Raw genomic sequence first — 17,288 nt, forward strand, 5'->3', positions numbered from 1 at the left:
TAATGATCAATTCTCCTCCTGCAACAATCATTGGAGATAGCGATGTGGCGTTCTATTTACAAGAACTCTCGTCTTCACTGCCCAATCATCGCGCCCCGCTATGTGTCTCCTTAGTAGAGAAGTCAATACCTTCAACTGAACAAAGTGAAAGACCAGAAAATGACATATTTGAGCAGCAAGATATTTTACCAAGGCATCGAGATGTGTTTGAGCAGCAAGATGTATTCCCAAGTCAACAAGATGTATTCCCAAGGCAACAAGATGTATCTGAGCAGCAGGATGTGTTTGAGCAGCAAGATGTATTCCCAGGATTATTATATATTAAATATATATATAACAACATTTTAAAAAAAATTTGTAATATATTTAAATAAATTTGTAAAACAAAATATTTTTAAATTTATTTGTAAGATATTTTAAAAAAATTATTTAAATTATTTTATATTTTCTATAATTATATATTAAATATATATAAATGTTCATGTAAAATCATTAACACATTTATGTAAAAACATTTATATGTTAATGTAAGAGCATTTATACCTTCATGTAAGTCGGCAAAAAAAAAAAACAAGCACTACCAGGTGAAGCAAGCTTCACCTGAGGATTTACAGCACTCAAATGAGTGAAACAAGCACTACCATGTGAAGATTGCTTCGCTCAATATTTACAGCGCTGATAGAAGTGAAGCAAACTTCACTTAATATTTACATTTGTAAGATATTTAAATTAATTTATTTTAATTATTTTATATTATTATATATTAAATATATATATAACAACATGTTAAAAAATTTTTGTAATATATTTAAATAAATTTGTAAAACAAAATATTTTTAAATTTATTTGTAAGATATTTTAAAAAAATTATTTAAATTATTTTATATTTTCTATAATTATATATTAAATATATATAAATGTTCATGTAAAATCATTAACACATTTATGTAAAAACATTTATATGTTAATGTAAGAGCATTTATACCTTCATGTAAGTCAGCAAAAAAAAAAAAAAAAAACACTACCAGGTGAAGCAAGCTTCACCTGAGGATTTACAGCACTCAAATGAGTGAAACAAGCACTATCAGGTGAAGATTGCTTCGCTCAATATTTACAGCGCTGATAGAAGTGAAGCAAACTTCACTTAATATTTACATTTTTAAGATATTTAAATTAATTTATTTTAATTATTTTATATTATTATATATTAAATATATATATATAACAATATGTTAAAAAAATTTTGTAATATATTTAAATAAATTTGTAAAACAAAATATTTTTAAATTTATTTGTAAGATATTTTAAAAAAATTATTTAAATTATTTTATATTTTCTATAATTATATATTAAATATATATAAATGTTCATGTAAAATCATTAACACATTTATGTAAAAACATTTATATGTTAATGTAAGAGCATTTATACCTTTCATGTAAGTCAGCAAAAAAAAAAAACAAGCACTACCAGGTGAAGCAAGCTTCACCTGAGGATTTACAGCACTCAAATGAGTGAAACAAGCACTACCAGGTGAAGATTGCTTCGCTCAATATTTACAACGCTGATAGAAGTGAAGCAAACTTCACTTAATATTTACATTTGTAAGATATTTAAATTAATTTATTTTAATTATTTTATATTATTATATATTAAATATATATATAACAACATGTTAAAAAAAATTTGTAATATATTTAAATAAATTTGTAAAACAAAATATTTTTAAATTTATTTATAAGATATTTTAAAAAAATTATTTAAATTATTTTATATTTTCTATAATTATATATTAAATATATATAAATGTTCATGTAAAATCATTAACACATTTATGTAAAAACATTTATATGTTTAATGTAAGAGCATTTATACCTTCATGTAAGTCAGCAAAAAAAAAAAAACAAGCACTACCAGGTGAAGCAAGCTTCACCTGAGGATTTACAGCACTCAAATGAGTGAAACAAGCACTACCAGGTGAAGATTGCTTCGCTCAATATTTACAGCGCTGATAGAAGTGAAGCAAACTTCACTTAATATTTACATTTGTAAGATATTTAAATTAATTTATTTTAATTATTTTATATTATTATCTTGTCTTCATCCTCCAGCTTCAGCCATTGTTTCAAATCATCAAACAGTTCACTATCATAATCTAAAAGAGGATTTACAGTTACTGGATCAATGAGTTTAAAGGATTTTCCATTAGGATCTGTATAGTTCCCCAATTGTGTGGACCTCTTCTTTCTCCGAAAACTCTATCCCTGAAATCTTGTTGGAGTCAATACCAATACATCATCATTCTTCTTTCCCAACTCAGCCTCTTCATCATTCTTCTTTCCCAAGTCAGCCTCTTCATCATTCTTCTTTTCCATGTCAGCCTCTTCATCATTCATCTTTCCCATGTCAGCCTCTTCATTCATCTTCCTTTTCTTGCCCAACTGCTGCAACCTATTTTTGGCCAAAACCACCTTCCTCTTCTTCTTCATGGCCAATTCTTTCTTTCCCAACTCAGCATTCTTATCAACAACTACTGCAGCCTCTTCATCTTTGTTTTCATTCTGCTCGGCTTCTTTGTTGATCTCCAAACCATCAACAGCCTCTTCATCAACAATAAACCAAAAACCCTACAACAGATATTCTGCAATAGTATATTCTGCCTGCGACAGATGCACCGTCGTCTGCGACAGATGCACCGTCGTCTGCGACAGATGCACCGTCGTCTGCGACAGATGCACCGTCGTCTGCGACAGATGCACCGTCGTCTGCGACAGATGCACCGTCGTCTGCGACAGATGCACCGTCGTCTGCGACAGATGCACCGTCGTCTGCGACAGATGCACCGTCGTCTGCGACAGATGCACCGTCGTCTGCGACAGATGCACCGTCGTCTGCGACATATGCACTATCGCCTGCGAAAATGCATCGTCGCCATCGACAATAAACCCAAAACCCTGCAACAGCCTTCGACAGAAGCATTTTAAACCCAAAACTAAACCTAAACAATAAACCTAAACAATAAACACTACCTAAACCTAAACACATACCTAAACCTAAACAATACCCTAAACCATTCCTCCATTATAGCATGCATGGATATAAAACGGAGAACTAGGATAGAAACAGATAGAAACGGATAGAAACGGGGAAGATAAACTCACCTTCGACGTTCTGGAGTTGAGATTCTCGTCGGGGGCTCTTGTTTGTCGTCGGTGCTCGTCGGGGTTCGAGGGAGGGTTCGAGGAAGAGGACGTCGTCGATGTTTCGGGGGATTTTCGTCGTCGTCGTCGTCTTCGGGGTTGATCAGTCGTCTTCGGGAAGTTGGAAACGAGAGAGAGGGAGTGAAAGGAGAACTGGGGAAAGGGAAACGACGGGGGAGAATGAAAATCAAATTTTTTTTTTTTTTTTTTTAATAAAGGGTAAAACTGACCTTTTGCCTTGGCAAAAGGTCAAAAATGATAAAATTATAAATGACATGCTAAAAGTGGTAATAACCCTCTTATGAGGGTTATTCCATCAAATTTCCCCTTTAATATATTGGTTTATATGATTAATTTATGCTAATTAACATGTTTTCTTGAAATAAACTGATTTTATTTGGTCCCGTTTTTAAGTTTTGTTTTCTTCTTATTTTACAAATTGATTTAATTATAAAAAGAATTGATAATTTAGTTTTTTAAATTAAATATTAAATAATTTTGTTTGAAACTAATAATTATATAAATTAGATTTTATTTTTAAATAATTTTATATAAATTATAATTTAAAATTTAAAAATAATTAATATATATAAATTATTAAATATTATTTATAATATATATAATTTATTATAAAAATAATTAATTTAAATATATAATTAAATTATTATTTAAAAAAACAAGTTTTTTGGTTCAGGAATGAGAATATGAAGAAAAATATTTGTCTACATTTTTTGTTTAAAAAAAAAAAAACATTTTTAACATAATTAATAATTTATAAAAGAAGATGATCATGATATTGTTTTTAACTAAGATTTTTGATTAGTTTTTTTTAATTGTCATTTTGTTTTATCTTACAAATTATAATATCATTCTAATTTTATTTTTTCGGTCAAGCGGTGCAGATAATTACCAACCCCCTCTTTGGGTTGGGTGGAAGAATTACAATACCCGGTCAACCATTTAGAGTTATAGATAATAAACTAAAAAAAATCATAATTTAAAAATAGCTTAGAAAATTTGAAATTACATTTGTAACTCAGGAAAGAAAAAAATAATTAAATCCAGAAGAAAATAACATAATCATACATATATTATTATTATATATTCTACTAATCTAAAGAAAAAGAAAAAAAATGTCTAATCCAAATCTGAAACAAGCACCTCTTCTAAATAAATAAATAAATAGCTCAAGTTGTCTTTGCTTTTGGGATCCTCTTCTTCAGTTGTTTTGATGGCAATGAGTTCTTCATACCAAGGAAAAACAGCAAAGCTCCCAACAAGGCTAATCCCTATTCCAAACAAAAAATTGAAGAAAAATTTGAAAATTCAATCTCCCTATATCAAAACCAATTGATTGATACAAATAAACAATATTTTACCTGCATGAATTCTTCCAATAGATAATTAAATTTATCCCCCCCATAAGAATACTTATAGAAATCAAACAAGACTGGTGTGGTAAATGCCAAGTAATAAACCTGATCAAGACCAAATTTGGTTAGATTAAAAATACTTAATAATCTTTAAAAGAAAGGGTTTAGAATGAATGATGTATCTACTACTACTACCATTAAATAAGCACCAAATGTACTTCCAAACACAAAAAGAAATCCACCAAGCCCTTTAAGAACAATGGCAGCAGCAACCAAAAGGTTAACCTGTATGTATGGACAGAAGAGGAATGAAGGAAGGAAAGCAAAAAGATATTATCTTTTATTGAAACAAACACAAATAAGAGAGTAGTTTTCAATGTATAAAAAAGTCCTCACATCAATCTGTATTGCTTCATCTCCAAATTTGGTATTCAGAAACCCTTGCAAAACTGCTAACTTTGGAGCAAATTGCTGAGCTGATGGGCTATCATTCGTTCCAAGATCATTGTACCTATAAAAGGTAGAAGGAATCTACAAGTAATTAAACTCAATTTGCTTGCTCCTAGATGAATTGAAATACTTGCATTTCTATTTGTTTTACAGGTCGAAATGTTGAAAATAGTCAAAATACAAAGAAATCACCAATGTCTGTCTAGATCCGAGAATACAATGCTTAAATCTAGGTTACAAGAAGTTTTGAAACAGAGTATATACTAGATCTGGTATTCTCATGTGACTAAACCCTAAACAATGAGTTTGTAGTGATCGAGTCAAGACGAGTACAGATTTGTACGTAGAATGAGATGACAGGGAAGCTTACATTTGTCTGGCGGAGAGGATGAATATAGAAGCGAAAAGCAAGCGTCCAAGGAACGAAGCGAACCCCATTGTTACGGATTGAGGTAATGAGAGAGTCTAGAGAGATGAAATCGTGAACCTGAAACGCCTCCGAGCAGTCAGTCCTGGATATTGATCGGAGACCGGACCGGAGAAAGGTTGAACGAAGAAGATGAAGATGATGAAGAAAGCAGCCGTTGAGAAAAGCCTAATAAGAAATTTGCAGATTCCGATCTTGACAACTGGAAATACAATTATGGACGTTTGTTTTCTACTTATTTACAATCGTGCTTGCACGTGACATGACTATTTTTTTTTGAATTCCTTTTTATTAATAATAGCTTACAATATTTTTAAAAAATAATTAATTAGTATGTTCATATATACATACATAATAAAAAAAATATTAATAAAATATTTTCAAACCATATATGTGATATTTTGAATTGGAATCTTTTCAAAAGATGTTTATTTATTATTAACGCCTTTATTTATTTTTTAAATTATAAAAGTAAAAAGTAAAAAATAATGTAATATTATTTTGATATTTATATAATTTTGAATGAATTATATGAATTTTCTAAACTTTTTTGATAAATTATTTGGCCACTTTTGATTGTGCTTATAAGTTGAGATCTCTATCAATATTTTAACTAACAAACTTTTGATAATTTAATATTTTTATTTCTCATTATTTATTTTAACTAATAAAGTTTTGATAATTTTTTTCTTTTTCATAATTTTTCATTTTTTTTTATAGATTTTTAATTTAATTATATGAATTTTCTTTTATATATAAATTAATGAATTTTTGATAAATTTTTATATATCCTACATCAAATTTGTTTAATTATTAATTATTATTAATTTTCTTTTTAATGTGAGATACTAAAAAATGATGTCACATAACCCACTCAATTTGAGAAATTTGAGGAAACGACCCTCCGGGCCTAATTACGGATGGTGCGGGCCCATAATTTTAAAAGCGCTGGTGACCCTTTTTTTTTCCTGACGAAAATGTCTCTATTGCGTGACGCAATTTTTTATTTTTTTATTTTTCAAAAAAATTTAATTATTATTTTTTTTGGACGAAAATGCCCCAGTTGCGTCACGCAACCCCCGTTGCGTTACGCAATCGCGTCACGCAACTCCAGTTGCGTCACGCAACCCCGAAAAAAAAAATTTGAAAAAAAAAAATCTGAAAAAAAAAAAATCGGTTACGTCACGCAACTGGAGTTGCATTACACAAGGGTATAATTGTCATTAAAAAAAAGGGTCACCAGCACTATTAAAATTATAGGTCCGCACCATCCGTAATTAGGTCCATCTGGAGGGTCATCTCCTCAAATTTCCCCTCAATTTAACACGATTTAAAGTAAAGGTGACCATCAATTTGTTTTATTTTATAAATCATTTTGACATTTAAACTAAGGCCTGGTTGGTTATGGGTTTTTTAAAAAATCAAGAGAGAGAAAAATTGAATGATGGGTGATAATTTTGAAGAGATAATGATTATTTTTATAAAAACCTTAAAAGTATTGATATATATAAATAAAATATAAAATAAAAAGTATTTTAGTATTTTGGTTAATGAAATGAGTGATATGATTGGTGAGAAGTGATTGATTTAAAAATTGATTTTGGAAAAATTAAAATAAAAACCTATAACCAACCAGGCTTAAGTTTAAGTTAGTAAGTTAATTTTTTTATGAGACTGATACAATCATATAAATGGGGGAATTTGAGCAAATGGCCCTAAAAAGGGGCCTAAATGCATATGGTGTGGGCCACTAAATTTAATAGCGCTGGTGACCCTTTTTTTTTGACGAAAATGTCCAGTTGCGTCACGCAACTCCAGTTGCGTTACGCAATCGCGTCACGCACCCCAGTTGCGTTACGCAATCGCGTCACGCACCCGCGAGACAAAAAAAAAATCGATTGCGTCACGCAACTGGAGTTGCGTTACGCAAGGGTACAATTGTCATTAAAAAAAAATAGGGTCACCAGCGCTATTTAAATTAGTGACACACCGTATGTATTTAGGCACTCAAATTTCCTTATAAATGAGATTTCCATACAAACACAGATGAGATCTCTGAGAGGGTAAAACTGTAAATATATATATTTTAATCATTACTCCTCTATGTAAGAGGTGGTCTCTAATAGGGATCAAGTGATACAAACAAGACCTTAAACTTTAAGTTGCTCTCAAAATGTATTATTTTATAAAGAATTAAGGGGCCAATTTGATTATTTTAACAAAATCTCAAACTTCATCATAGTCTTCTTAATGAAATTCAAACCGTATTCCTCTAGTACAAAAAAGAGCAATATTCATTAATCACGCGCCATGCTAACATGAATGACAAACACGACAAGATCTGATTGGTTCTCTTGACGTGTTTCCTGTCCAAATGTTTTTTCTTTGCCACGTGTAATATTTTATTAGCGAGTACCACTTAAATACTATTCTCGCAAATGATTAATTAACTTTACTTTTTTTAAAAATATTATATTTGAGTTTATGTCCATCTTTATAAATTGTGTCTCTCTCTCTTTGATACGCGTCCCTTCTTCTTCTTCTTTCCATTCTCTCTGTCTTAAATTTTAGACAGAGAAAGTACATCAATGGCGTTTTTAGCTTTCCTCGGAAGGGTTTTGTTCGTCTCAGTGTTCATTCTCTCAGCATGGCAAGAGTAAGCAAGCTCATTCATTTTTTTATTTTACATTTCTTTGTTTTCACCTTGTTTTATAATCAGATCTGCATTCTCTCTATGCTTACTTTTGTTTCTCCATCGATTTGTTCATTTGTTTGTATCTTCTATAATGGGTTTTGATCGATTTTACGAAATTTGAACACTTTAGGCTTGGATCTCTGTTTTTTGAGCCCCACTGTACTTTTTTTTCTTATCAGATTCAATGAATTCGGGATTCATGGTGGGCCGGCAGCAAAAGCTCTGAAACCTAAGTTTAATGTGTTTTCGAATCATGTGAATAGTCTGACTGGATTAGTTGTGCCTCCATTGGAAGTAAGAATATAGAAACAAAACATGGATCATTATTGATTAATCATGGTTGGTTGGTTGGATTGATATGAAATGTTTGTTTACAGATCAAAAACTTGGTTGGAGCTTCAATAGCTTTGAAAGGATTGGGAAGTCTTCTTTTCATATTTGGAAGTTCAATTGGAGCTTATCTGTTGTTACTTCATCAGTTGATAGTTACTCCAATTTTGTTTGATTTCTATAACTATGATGCTGAAAAGGATGAATATTCTCAACTCTTTGTCAAATTCACTCAGGTAAAATTGTGAAAATCTTGGTTGGTTTTGGTCAATTTTATATATTGTAATTGACATTTTTTTTTGTGTGGCAGAACCTGGCTTTGTTTGGGGCTATTCTATTTTTCATTGGCATGAAGAATTCAATTCCAGTAAGATTGGCTAAGAAGAAGGTTCACAAAACCAAAACAGGCTGAAGAAAGAAGATGAAGATGAAGATCTAGATTTGTTTTTTGTTTTTTTTGGTATGATTTGCTTTCAATTTATCTCTTTAGTGTAGTAGAGATAGACTTGAGACTCAGAATGTGGCAGCTTTATTTGGAAAATTTTGAATTCCATCCATGGAAGAGCAAAATGTTGATTGCATTTATCTGCCTAAATTATTGTTTAGTATAGTTCAAAAAATATGGAATCTTGAATCCTGCACATTCTAAATCCATCCTGTCCTTATGAATTTGTGGGTTTTCTTAATATTGATTCTGGTTTTGTTGGTGTTTGAAACATTTTTTTTTTTCATTTTCATATATATCAATTGGGGGCTATTTCATGTATTTTTAAATTTTAGAGATTTACTTGTACGCCCTTAGTTTTAATTCAAAGTACCTTTTGTTATTTTCACTATCAAATTAATGAGAAAATTTTGAAAATTCAATTAAAAAGTATTTCTTATTTCTAGAATTTCTTAAAAAATTATAGAGGCATGTAGGCTTTAATTTTTTTAGTTGTTTACTAAATTTAAAAAATCAATGCTGGCTGGCTTTCCCACACTGAGTTTTTTTTTTTATATTATAAACAAACAAATGTGTTTAGGAATATATATATATATATATATATATATTTATTCTCTCAAAAATAATATATATTTAAAAATTCTCTTGCTTTTTATAAAAAAATTATGTTCTAATATATATATGGATATCAAAATCTTGTATCAATTTATGTTTTAATATATATATATTAAATTTATGACTTTCACTTCCATTTAAGAATTTAATTATATTTCAGTTTAAAATGTTTAAAATATAAATATGAAATCTTGTATCAATTTATGTTTTAATATATATATTAAATTTATGACTTTCACTTCAATTTAAGAAACTTAATTATATTTTAAAACGTTTTTAAATATAAATATCGAAATCTTATATCCATTTATGTTCTAAATATATATAATAAGGGATTTATTCATTATGCATATAATAATAATAATAATAATTAATACAAATAAAACCAGCATATTTTGAAATAATTTGAAATCGGATGGAGGTGGGCATAAAAGGCTGCACATAATAACTCTTACTAAATCAGCTCTCATATGAACCATCAATGCTGGATGTAGATCTGCCATCTCCTTACTTATTTATTATCCTTATAGAGATTTTTCTTCTTTCCCATAATATTTATTAGTATCAAACTATTTATTAAATATATATTATTAATTTACTAAAAAAGAAATAGCACTATAGTAGATGAGTGGATGACATGTCTAGAAAAAACAAGAAAAAAAAGCCTGCTCTCCTTTTTTTTGTTCTTATGATTTATTTGAAATATTAGTTAAAGATGGTTGGTGGCAAACCACATAGGTTTGCAAGATCTGGTCAGTGGTTGACTAATGACTAGTAAAATTATAATATGTGTTAAATTAGAAAACCCACATAATAATAATTAGGCTATTAAATTGTAGGCTGACTATTTCCATCAATATAATTATACAGTCTTCTTCTTCTTCTTTGATTATCACGCCTAATCAAACATTAATTCGATTTGGGTAATATTGTTAGAAGAAAATGAAGGATTTTGCAGGTACACCAGGAACGGTGAGCGGTCTTGTTCTTAGGATCTGCCAGTGCATCTTTGCCGTTGCTTCAATTACTGCCATGGCTACTTCTGAAACCTTCATCAGCGTTACAGCTTTCTGGTAATCCAATTATATATATATATATGTTTCTCTATCAATCTGTCTTCTTTTAACATGATCATCATCAGCTACTTAATTGCATCAATGGGATGGCAAGTCATCTGGAGTTGCACCCTAACCTTTCTCGACGCCTATGCCTTGGCAAACAACAAATTGATCCATAACCAACTCACCGTCAGCTTCTTCCTCATTGGAGACTGGGTCAGTCAGTCAGCCCCCTTCCCTTCCCTAAACCTGCAAAATCAAAAAAAACCCAATTAACTTTCTTTGTCTCTGTCTGTCTGTCTATGTCCAGGTAACAGCCATATTATCTCTTGCAGCAGCTTCTTCATCAGCTGGGATAACAATATTGTACTTCAATGACATGGGTCATTGTGTGTTAGAAGACTATTGCATAAAGTACCAAATGTCAGTTGTGTTCGCATTCTTCGCCTGGATAACAACTACCATATCAGCTCTAATTATGCTCTGGTTATTGGCAGCTGGTTGATTACCTATCTTCAAACTGTAAATGCCCATAAATTACACACATAAAGAGAACCTACATAGATAGAGTTGTTAGTACATGTAATAATATTTGTTTACTTCATTATTCATTTACTTTTAATGTTTGGTTCATCAACATTATAATATTCCCACACTCAACAATAGAGAATCAGAATATATATATGCCAAATGTTACAGTCCAGCTCAAAACTCTACTTTTAATTGATGGTGCACTATAAAGCCAATAATATATTCCCACACTCATTTCTAACATTCACCCGGTACGATAATATGCTAATAGAATCAAATTCTCTATATTAAGTGCTGCATTTGATGAAAACAAAAGTAAGCTACAATAATATCTAATCAATGGGAGCTACTACTACTACATCCACCTTCAGGAGGTTCAAACCTCACCTCCTCATGGTGATGGCTCAGATTGGATATACAGTCCTCTATTTCATTACAGAGGCTTCCTTCAACCATGGGATGAATCCTCATGTCTACATAACTTACAGACAGATAGTAGCTACTCTAGTAATGTTGCCTTTCGCCTACTTTCTCGAAAGGTAAATATTTCCAATTATCAAACAATTGTTTTGAATGACTGTAACAAAATTGGGAAAAATACATTAAATGATACCCTTTCTTGCAGAGAAACAAGGCCCAGGCTCACATTAGCTCTGTTTGCAGAGATATTTGTTCTTTCCCTTCTTGGGTAAAACTTATGAAGATCTACATCTCTTATATAGTTAACACATGAAAGGGTGACACATTTAACTAACTAATGGTTAAGTTTACTTTTGCCCTTTGCAGAGTTGGTTTAACCTTAAACATGTACTTTGCAAGCTTAAAATTAACTTCGCCAACATTCCTCGCCTCAATGGTCAATACCGTAGCTTCTTTAACTTTTGTTATCGCTGTTGCCCTCAGGTTGCATTGAATTCATTCCAAGTTTATAGCAAAGAAAACAAATCCAAGTTTCACACCCTCTAAAAACAATTGGATCAAATAAGGTAATGGCATGTAATGTTTACAAAAAATGAATGTAGGTTAGAGGTGCTTGATCTTGGACACCTTAAAGGTATCGCCAAAGTTCTTGGAACATTAATCTCCCTGGCTGGAGTCATGACTATGACATTGTACAAAGGACCTACCATTAAGAATCTATGGCCTCCTCTGATCCATATTCAAGGAAGTTCAGTTTTCCAAGAAGATTGGCTGAAAGGCTCTCTACTTACTGTTGCAAGCTGTGTTTCTTGGTCTATATGGTACATAATGCAGGTCTCAGATCCAAAATGACCTATTACATTTACTACCTAAAACAAAAACTGCAAGATAGACCTAGTTTACATACATCTTTATTCGTTGCAGGCATTTACCCTCAAAAGATATCCAGCACAGTTGTCATTGACAACCTGGATGAGCTTCATGGGAGCGGCACAATCAGCTGTCTTCACATTCTGCAGTGAACATAAACTGTCTGCCTGGACTATGGGTTTTGATATTGACTTTTGGTCTACAATATATGCAGTAAGGATTTAACAGTATAAATACTTAGGCCCGGTATAATCATTGAGTTATTTGGGATTAATTTCAAATAAATCACTGTCTAATCAACACTATACTCAAATCACCAACCAATTAAAATGCCCTTCAAAAAAAGTTATTTATTGATTATATATTTATAGTTATACTCCTAATATGTCTTCTTACCCAAATAATCTAACTTTCTATACCTACATCAAACAAGCTTTGAAAATAATGACTTGGTTATTCAAATAACCCCAGATCAAACAAGGCCTTCAGAATCTGACTCATCTTTTTTACATAACATCTACACCCTAAACTTACTTATCCATGTTTATGCATTGCATGTTTGGCAGGGTATTCTGATGTCTGGTATCGTCGTCTTCATCCAACTATGGTGCACTAAGCAAAAAGGACCAGTTTTTGTCACAATGTTTAGTCCCCTTTCAACAATCTTAGTAGCCGCTCTAGCCTACTTTGTCTTTGGAGAAAAACTCTATATGGGCAGGTATTTCTTCTTCTTTTCATTCAATAAGCCCTAGGCTGAAACAAGCCAAAGTAAAAAGATAGTGAAAAGGTGCCTAACAGTTCGGCTTACTTTTTCAGCATCATAGGAGCAGTCATTGTCATCATTGGCCTATACATGTTATTGTGGGGCAAAGAAGGTGATGAAGAAAAACCAGAAGAGCCTTGTGAAGATACTAAACTACATCTGCAAATTTCAGCTGGGAAGGATAAGAAAGAAGAACTATAAAGTTTTAGTCCATTGAACTAATTTAAAACATAAAGGTGCACCAATATTAAGCTAGGTAAAAGGACACAAGGAATTACCTTACCCAAACCAGAACTACAGCTTCAATTTCCTCTTCAAGTCAACATATAAGATAGTGGAACAAAACATTATTGCACCAGCAATGGGAAGAGGCATGTCCAACACACCTAGTTACCAGTTATTATGCTTGTAAAGTTTCTGTATTATATATTACCAATGTTTTCTATCCCACAAGTGGAATCTGAAATCTATGGTTATAACACAAATTATATCATGTAGTTCTTGGTGTCATTTGATGACTTATCTATCTATTGAATGTCCAATCACATAATTAAAACCCTTTAAGCAAGAAAATATATGAAAATACCAATGGTAAAACATTCTGTATCCAAACTCTTTATTATATTAAAAAAACTAGGTAAAAGTTATGATATAAAAAAAATGACATGGACATACATTCAACCCAACTTAATATCTTGCTGGTACATTAATCTAGTTACTGCCATTTAAATGACTATAAACCAGGACCTGTTACCAACTACAGTGACAATCATATTTACAGTTGAATGGGAATGTACTCTATTCCTTATGAGAGTTGGCCTTTTTTTCCACAATACCATCTGTAGTCTTTCTAAGCAGCAGGAGGCCTGAGATGTTTATCTTGGGATATATCAACAGTTGATGGAGGTAGATAATGCCACATTGGAACAAATCCGTAACTGGGGTAAATGGGCATCTTGTTAAGACCAGAATGATATGGAGCTGGGTGACCTTGCATGAACCCAGCAGGGCCAGCAGATGCAGATTTCAACTGATGTTCTATCATTTCTCTGTCTGCTTTAAGTACTTGTTTTTCTTCACGCAATTCATTTTTCTCCAACTGTGATAAGAAAAAAATGAGTACCCATAAATAAGCCATTATATTATAGGTCAATTTTGAAATCTGCCCTTGGACTATTATTTTTTTAAGTAAACCCTTCAACAATGAAAGCATTTTGACTTGAACCCTTTTAAAAGGGAAACTTTAACAGTTTTTTCTTATGTTCAAACTTTGTAACTTGGCCTTTCTATAGTGTCAAAACCTATTTAGTGAGATGATGTTTAAAAATTGGACAATCAACAAAAATTATCATGTAGCTGGGAGTATGAAACAAACAAAATCTATAAAGAATTGCCCTTTAAAAAGGACTCATATCAAAACAGTCTCATAGAGGAAGGAATATATATATAGTCTAGGGTGGAACTTAAAATTGACAAATACATCATTATAAGCATTACATTGTATCCAAATATCATAAGAATCTTCCCCAAAACCCAAGTTCAAACAAACTTCGATGGCAGAGTTAATGCCTTTATTTATGAACTCGGTAGTAAATAGATTCCTGTACAGGGATGCTTCAGTCTTCATTATTTAAAGGTAAGTTATAGAGGTAAATCAGCTCAACATTAAATCTAGATAATTTTGATATGTAAGAGGATGATGCTCTTAACCAGTTCTGTTTTTGGTTGAAGTGTGAGAACACTATAAGTTGTATATTTCATAGTACTTTTTTTCCAAGGCAACTTGAATTTGAACAGCAATACAACCACCAAAACTCTCTCATGTAGCCATGGATCAAACAAACTTTATCCAAACCAAGAGATCAATCCTCAATATTTATAGGTTAATAGACTATATTGTAGTAGAATTGGAGTACGAGCGCATATTTGAGGCCAGGGTCATTTCACCAGTTGTAAAGAGAGGGAACAGAATATTTAGAAGATAAAATACCTTTAAAGTTTTTATCTCCTCTTGGAGCTTTTGATTAGTCTCCTTGTATTCCTCTGATTCTTCTTTCAGCTGGCCCAACACTCGGATTGCATCTCCAAGAATTGACAACTTGTCAGTTTTGGGAGGTCTCCCAGGCTCTAGAATTGAACTCAGTTCTAAGAATCTGCCAAATTTTAAATTGAAGTTATTTCTAGATCAGTAATTAGTTAAGTCTGCTGACCCTAGTCCATGTCACAAAATCACCCAACTTATGACAAGTTACAGCTGAAATTTACCACCCAACATATGACAAGTTACTCCTGAAATTTATGTTGTTCAAAATTACATAATATCTTTATTAGTAGAAAGTATCTTTGACGCGTGTTCTAGGAGGCATATATCAAAAACTTATTATAACAAGAAAATAACTAACAAGAAACACATTCTGACACAAAACTGGGTAAAGAGAACATGAATCTGAAAGCGAAAAATGGGATGGATGGAGAAATAATAGGCAAGAATTCAATTGCTCACAAGTATCAATTCCTTAAATAATTGCATGAATTTTAACTCTTAACAAATATGATCTTCATTGCTAACATCTGTTATCCTCTCACCCAAAACCAAAAAAAATCCTCTACATTACTTGAGGATCTGCAACAATTATGTGCATTGCATTGTTCACATGTATCAATGCCTTAAATAACTGTCATGAATTTTAGCATTTAACAAAGATGATCTTCATTGCTAAAATCTGTTATCCTCTCACACAAAACCAAAAAATTCCTCTACATTAGTTGAGGATCTGCAACAATTATGTGCATTGTAGTTTGTAACTTTGAGCTTCTATAGGATCAGCAACACGAGTTGAATGGGAGTATACGTCACAGAAAGGTACAGAAATGAAAGTATTCAAAATGAAAAGTAATTTTATTGTCTTGGAGTCTAATAATAAGAAACTTGCCTTTCATTCAATTTCTCTCTGCGCAACCTCTCGCGGCAAGCTTTTGTACCCACCTTGCTGCTTGAATCACCCCTTGCTCTACAAATATGAAAAAGGGAAACCTATGAATACCCAGTTATGAACAGTTGACATCTATCACATCAAAACCCATCGAAGAATCAAAGATAACCAAAAACTCCATGAATACGATTATAACCAAATTAGTAAAAGAAGAAAATCCAACAAATCAAAAGGATGGTTATGATATTTACAAGTGGAGAACTAAAAGATGGAAATCTGTTAATAAGACATTCCCTGGAGGTCAGCCCAAAATGTGGACAATACATAAATCACATGTAAGATCAAGAAGATTCGTGAAATATACAAGATAAGAGAATTGTGAGCAAAGCACTACAAGACTTAATTAACTACTTCAAGAACACACAAAGACCAAACTGTTTACATTCCAAAGGACATGCAGCTTCTTTCACCACACCTCATAGGTAAACAGAAATTTTGAAACATAATTCAACTTGTGAAAATGAATACCTCTTCCTTGGGCAATTCCTTTCCGTGCCTTGTTCCTCTTGTGGTGTCACTTCAATAAATGAAGCATCAACTTCAGCACCAGAACTACAATAACAACCAACAACAAAAGCATACAAGAAAATGTGAGTCCACAATATTATTTCCCATGGATCTCATCCACATCTAATCATGCAGCACTACCCGTATGCCCCATAACATGATGCATAATAATGTTATATTTTTCTTTCATATTTCTGTTCTTTGATGATTTTTCAGCCAACAATTGTGAACGGAACTTGCTAGCACAAGGCCACCTACGGATCCCCAACAACATTAATAGCATTCCTCAAATGCAGTGCTTATTATTAAGCGTAGATGATTACACAGAAAAGAAACATCGCAATCTAATGATGAGAAAACAATGATATTCGAGGAACATACATTTGGTCGTTAGCCCAGCAGATATCGGAGGAGGTAGGTGCGTCGTCGATGAAGTTGGTATAGTCTAGCAGATCCCTCCAGCTGGTGTCGTCGAGAGGATTCATGATCGTCAAGCATTCATAAGGCGAAACCCTAGAAAATGGATATGGTTATCAGATTGGATTGGTATTGAAGAGGCAGATAGATAGATAAAGGAGATAAAGTCTGAATATTATGCTGGAAGAAAAAAT

General features: G+C 31.9%; 5 protein-coding genes across 5 annotated transcripts; 3 read left to right on the forward strand and 2 right to left on the reverse strand.

Moving 5' to 3' along the window:
- Positions 1-4,218: 4,218 nt before the first annotated feature.
- LOC124919325 lies at positions 4,219-5,647 on the reverse strand. The gene is made up of 5 exons (XM_047459550.1): positions 5,394-5,647; positions 4,970-5,084; positions 4,769-4,858; positions 4,580-4,678; positions 4,219-4,489 (listed from the first exon to the last, which is right to left on the reverse strand). Exons 1-5 carry the CDS (start codon positions 5,459-5,461, stop codon positions 4,388-4,390), a joined length of 474 nt encoding a protein of 157 aa, XP_047315506.1. The 5' UTR covers positions 5,462-5,647; the 3' UTR covers positions 4,219-4,387.
- A 2,311-nt stretch (positions 5,648-7,958) lies between these two features.
- On the forward strand, positions 7,959-9,159 carry LOC124921710. Its single transcript, XM_047462398.1, has 4 exons — positions 7,959-8,106; positions 8,325-8,439; positions 8,523-8,711; positions 8,786-9,159. The coding sequence occupies exons 1-4, from the start codon at positions 8,039-8,041 to the stop codon at positions 8,885-8,887; spliced, it is 474 nt and encodes a 157-aa protein (XP_047318354.1). The 5' UTR covers positions 7,959-8,038; the 3' UTR covers positions 8,888-9,159.
- Positions 9,160-10,442: 1,283 nt separating this feature from the next.
- On the forward strand, positions 10,443-11,323 carry LOC124921934 (CASP-like protein 5B3). Its single transcript, XM_047462641.1, has 3 exons — positions 10,443-10,608; positions 10,677-10,809; positions 10,904-11,323. Exons 1-3 carry the CDS (start codon positions 10,478-10,480, stop codon positions 11,096-11,098), a joined length of 459 nt encoding a protein of 152 aa, XP_047318597.1. The 5' UTR covers positions 10,443-10,477; the 3' UTR covers positions 11,099-11,323.
- A 67-nt stretch (positions 11,324-11,390) lies between these two features.
- Positions 11,391-13,802, forward strand: LOC124920940 (WAT1-related protein At5g07050-like). Its single transcript, XM_047461530.1, has 7 exons — positions 11,391-11,663; positions 11,750-11,812; positions 11,911-12,027; positions 12,147-12,378; positions 12,469-12,627; positions 12,981-13,132; positions 13,231-13,802. Exons 1-7 carry the CDS (start codon positions 11,464-11,466, stop codon positions 13,376-13,378), a joined length of 1,071 nt encoding a protein of 356 aa, XP_047317486.1. The 5' UTR covers positions 11,391-11,463; the 3' UTR covers positions 13,379-13,802.
- LOC124920941 (transcription factor bHLH104-like) lies at positions 13,774-17,288 on the reverse strand. The gene is made up of 5 exons (XM_047461531.1): positions 17,059-17,288; positions 16,639-16,722; positions 16,111-16,188; positions 15,168-15,330; positions 13,774-14,276 (listed from the first exon to the last, which is right to left on the reverse strand). The coding sequence occupies exons 1-5, from the start codon at positions 17,160-17,162 to the stop codon at positions 14,028-14,030; spliced, it is 678 nt and encodes a 225-aa protein (XP_047317487.1). The 5' UTR covers positions 17,163-17,288; the 3' UTR covers positions 13,774-14,027.

Source organism: Impatiens glandulifera, chromosome 1, assembly GCF_907164915.1.
Source record: "Impatiens glandulifera chromosome 1, dImpGla2.1, whole genome shotgun sequence".
In the NCBI taxonomy this organism is placed as follows: Eukaryota; Viridiplantae; Streptophyta; class Magnoliopsida; order Ericales; family Balsaminaceae; genus Impatiens; species Impatiens glandulifera.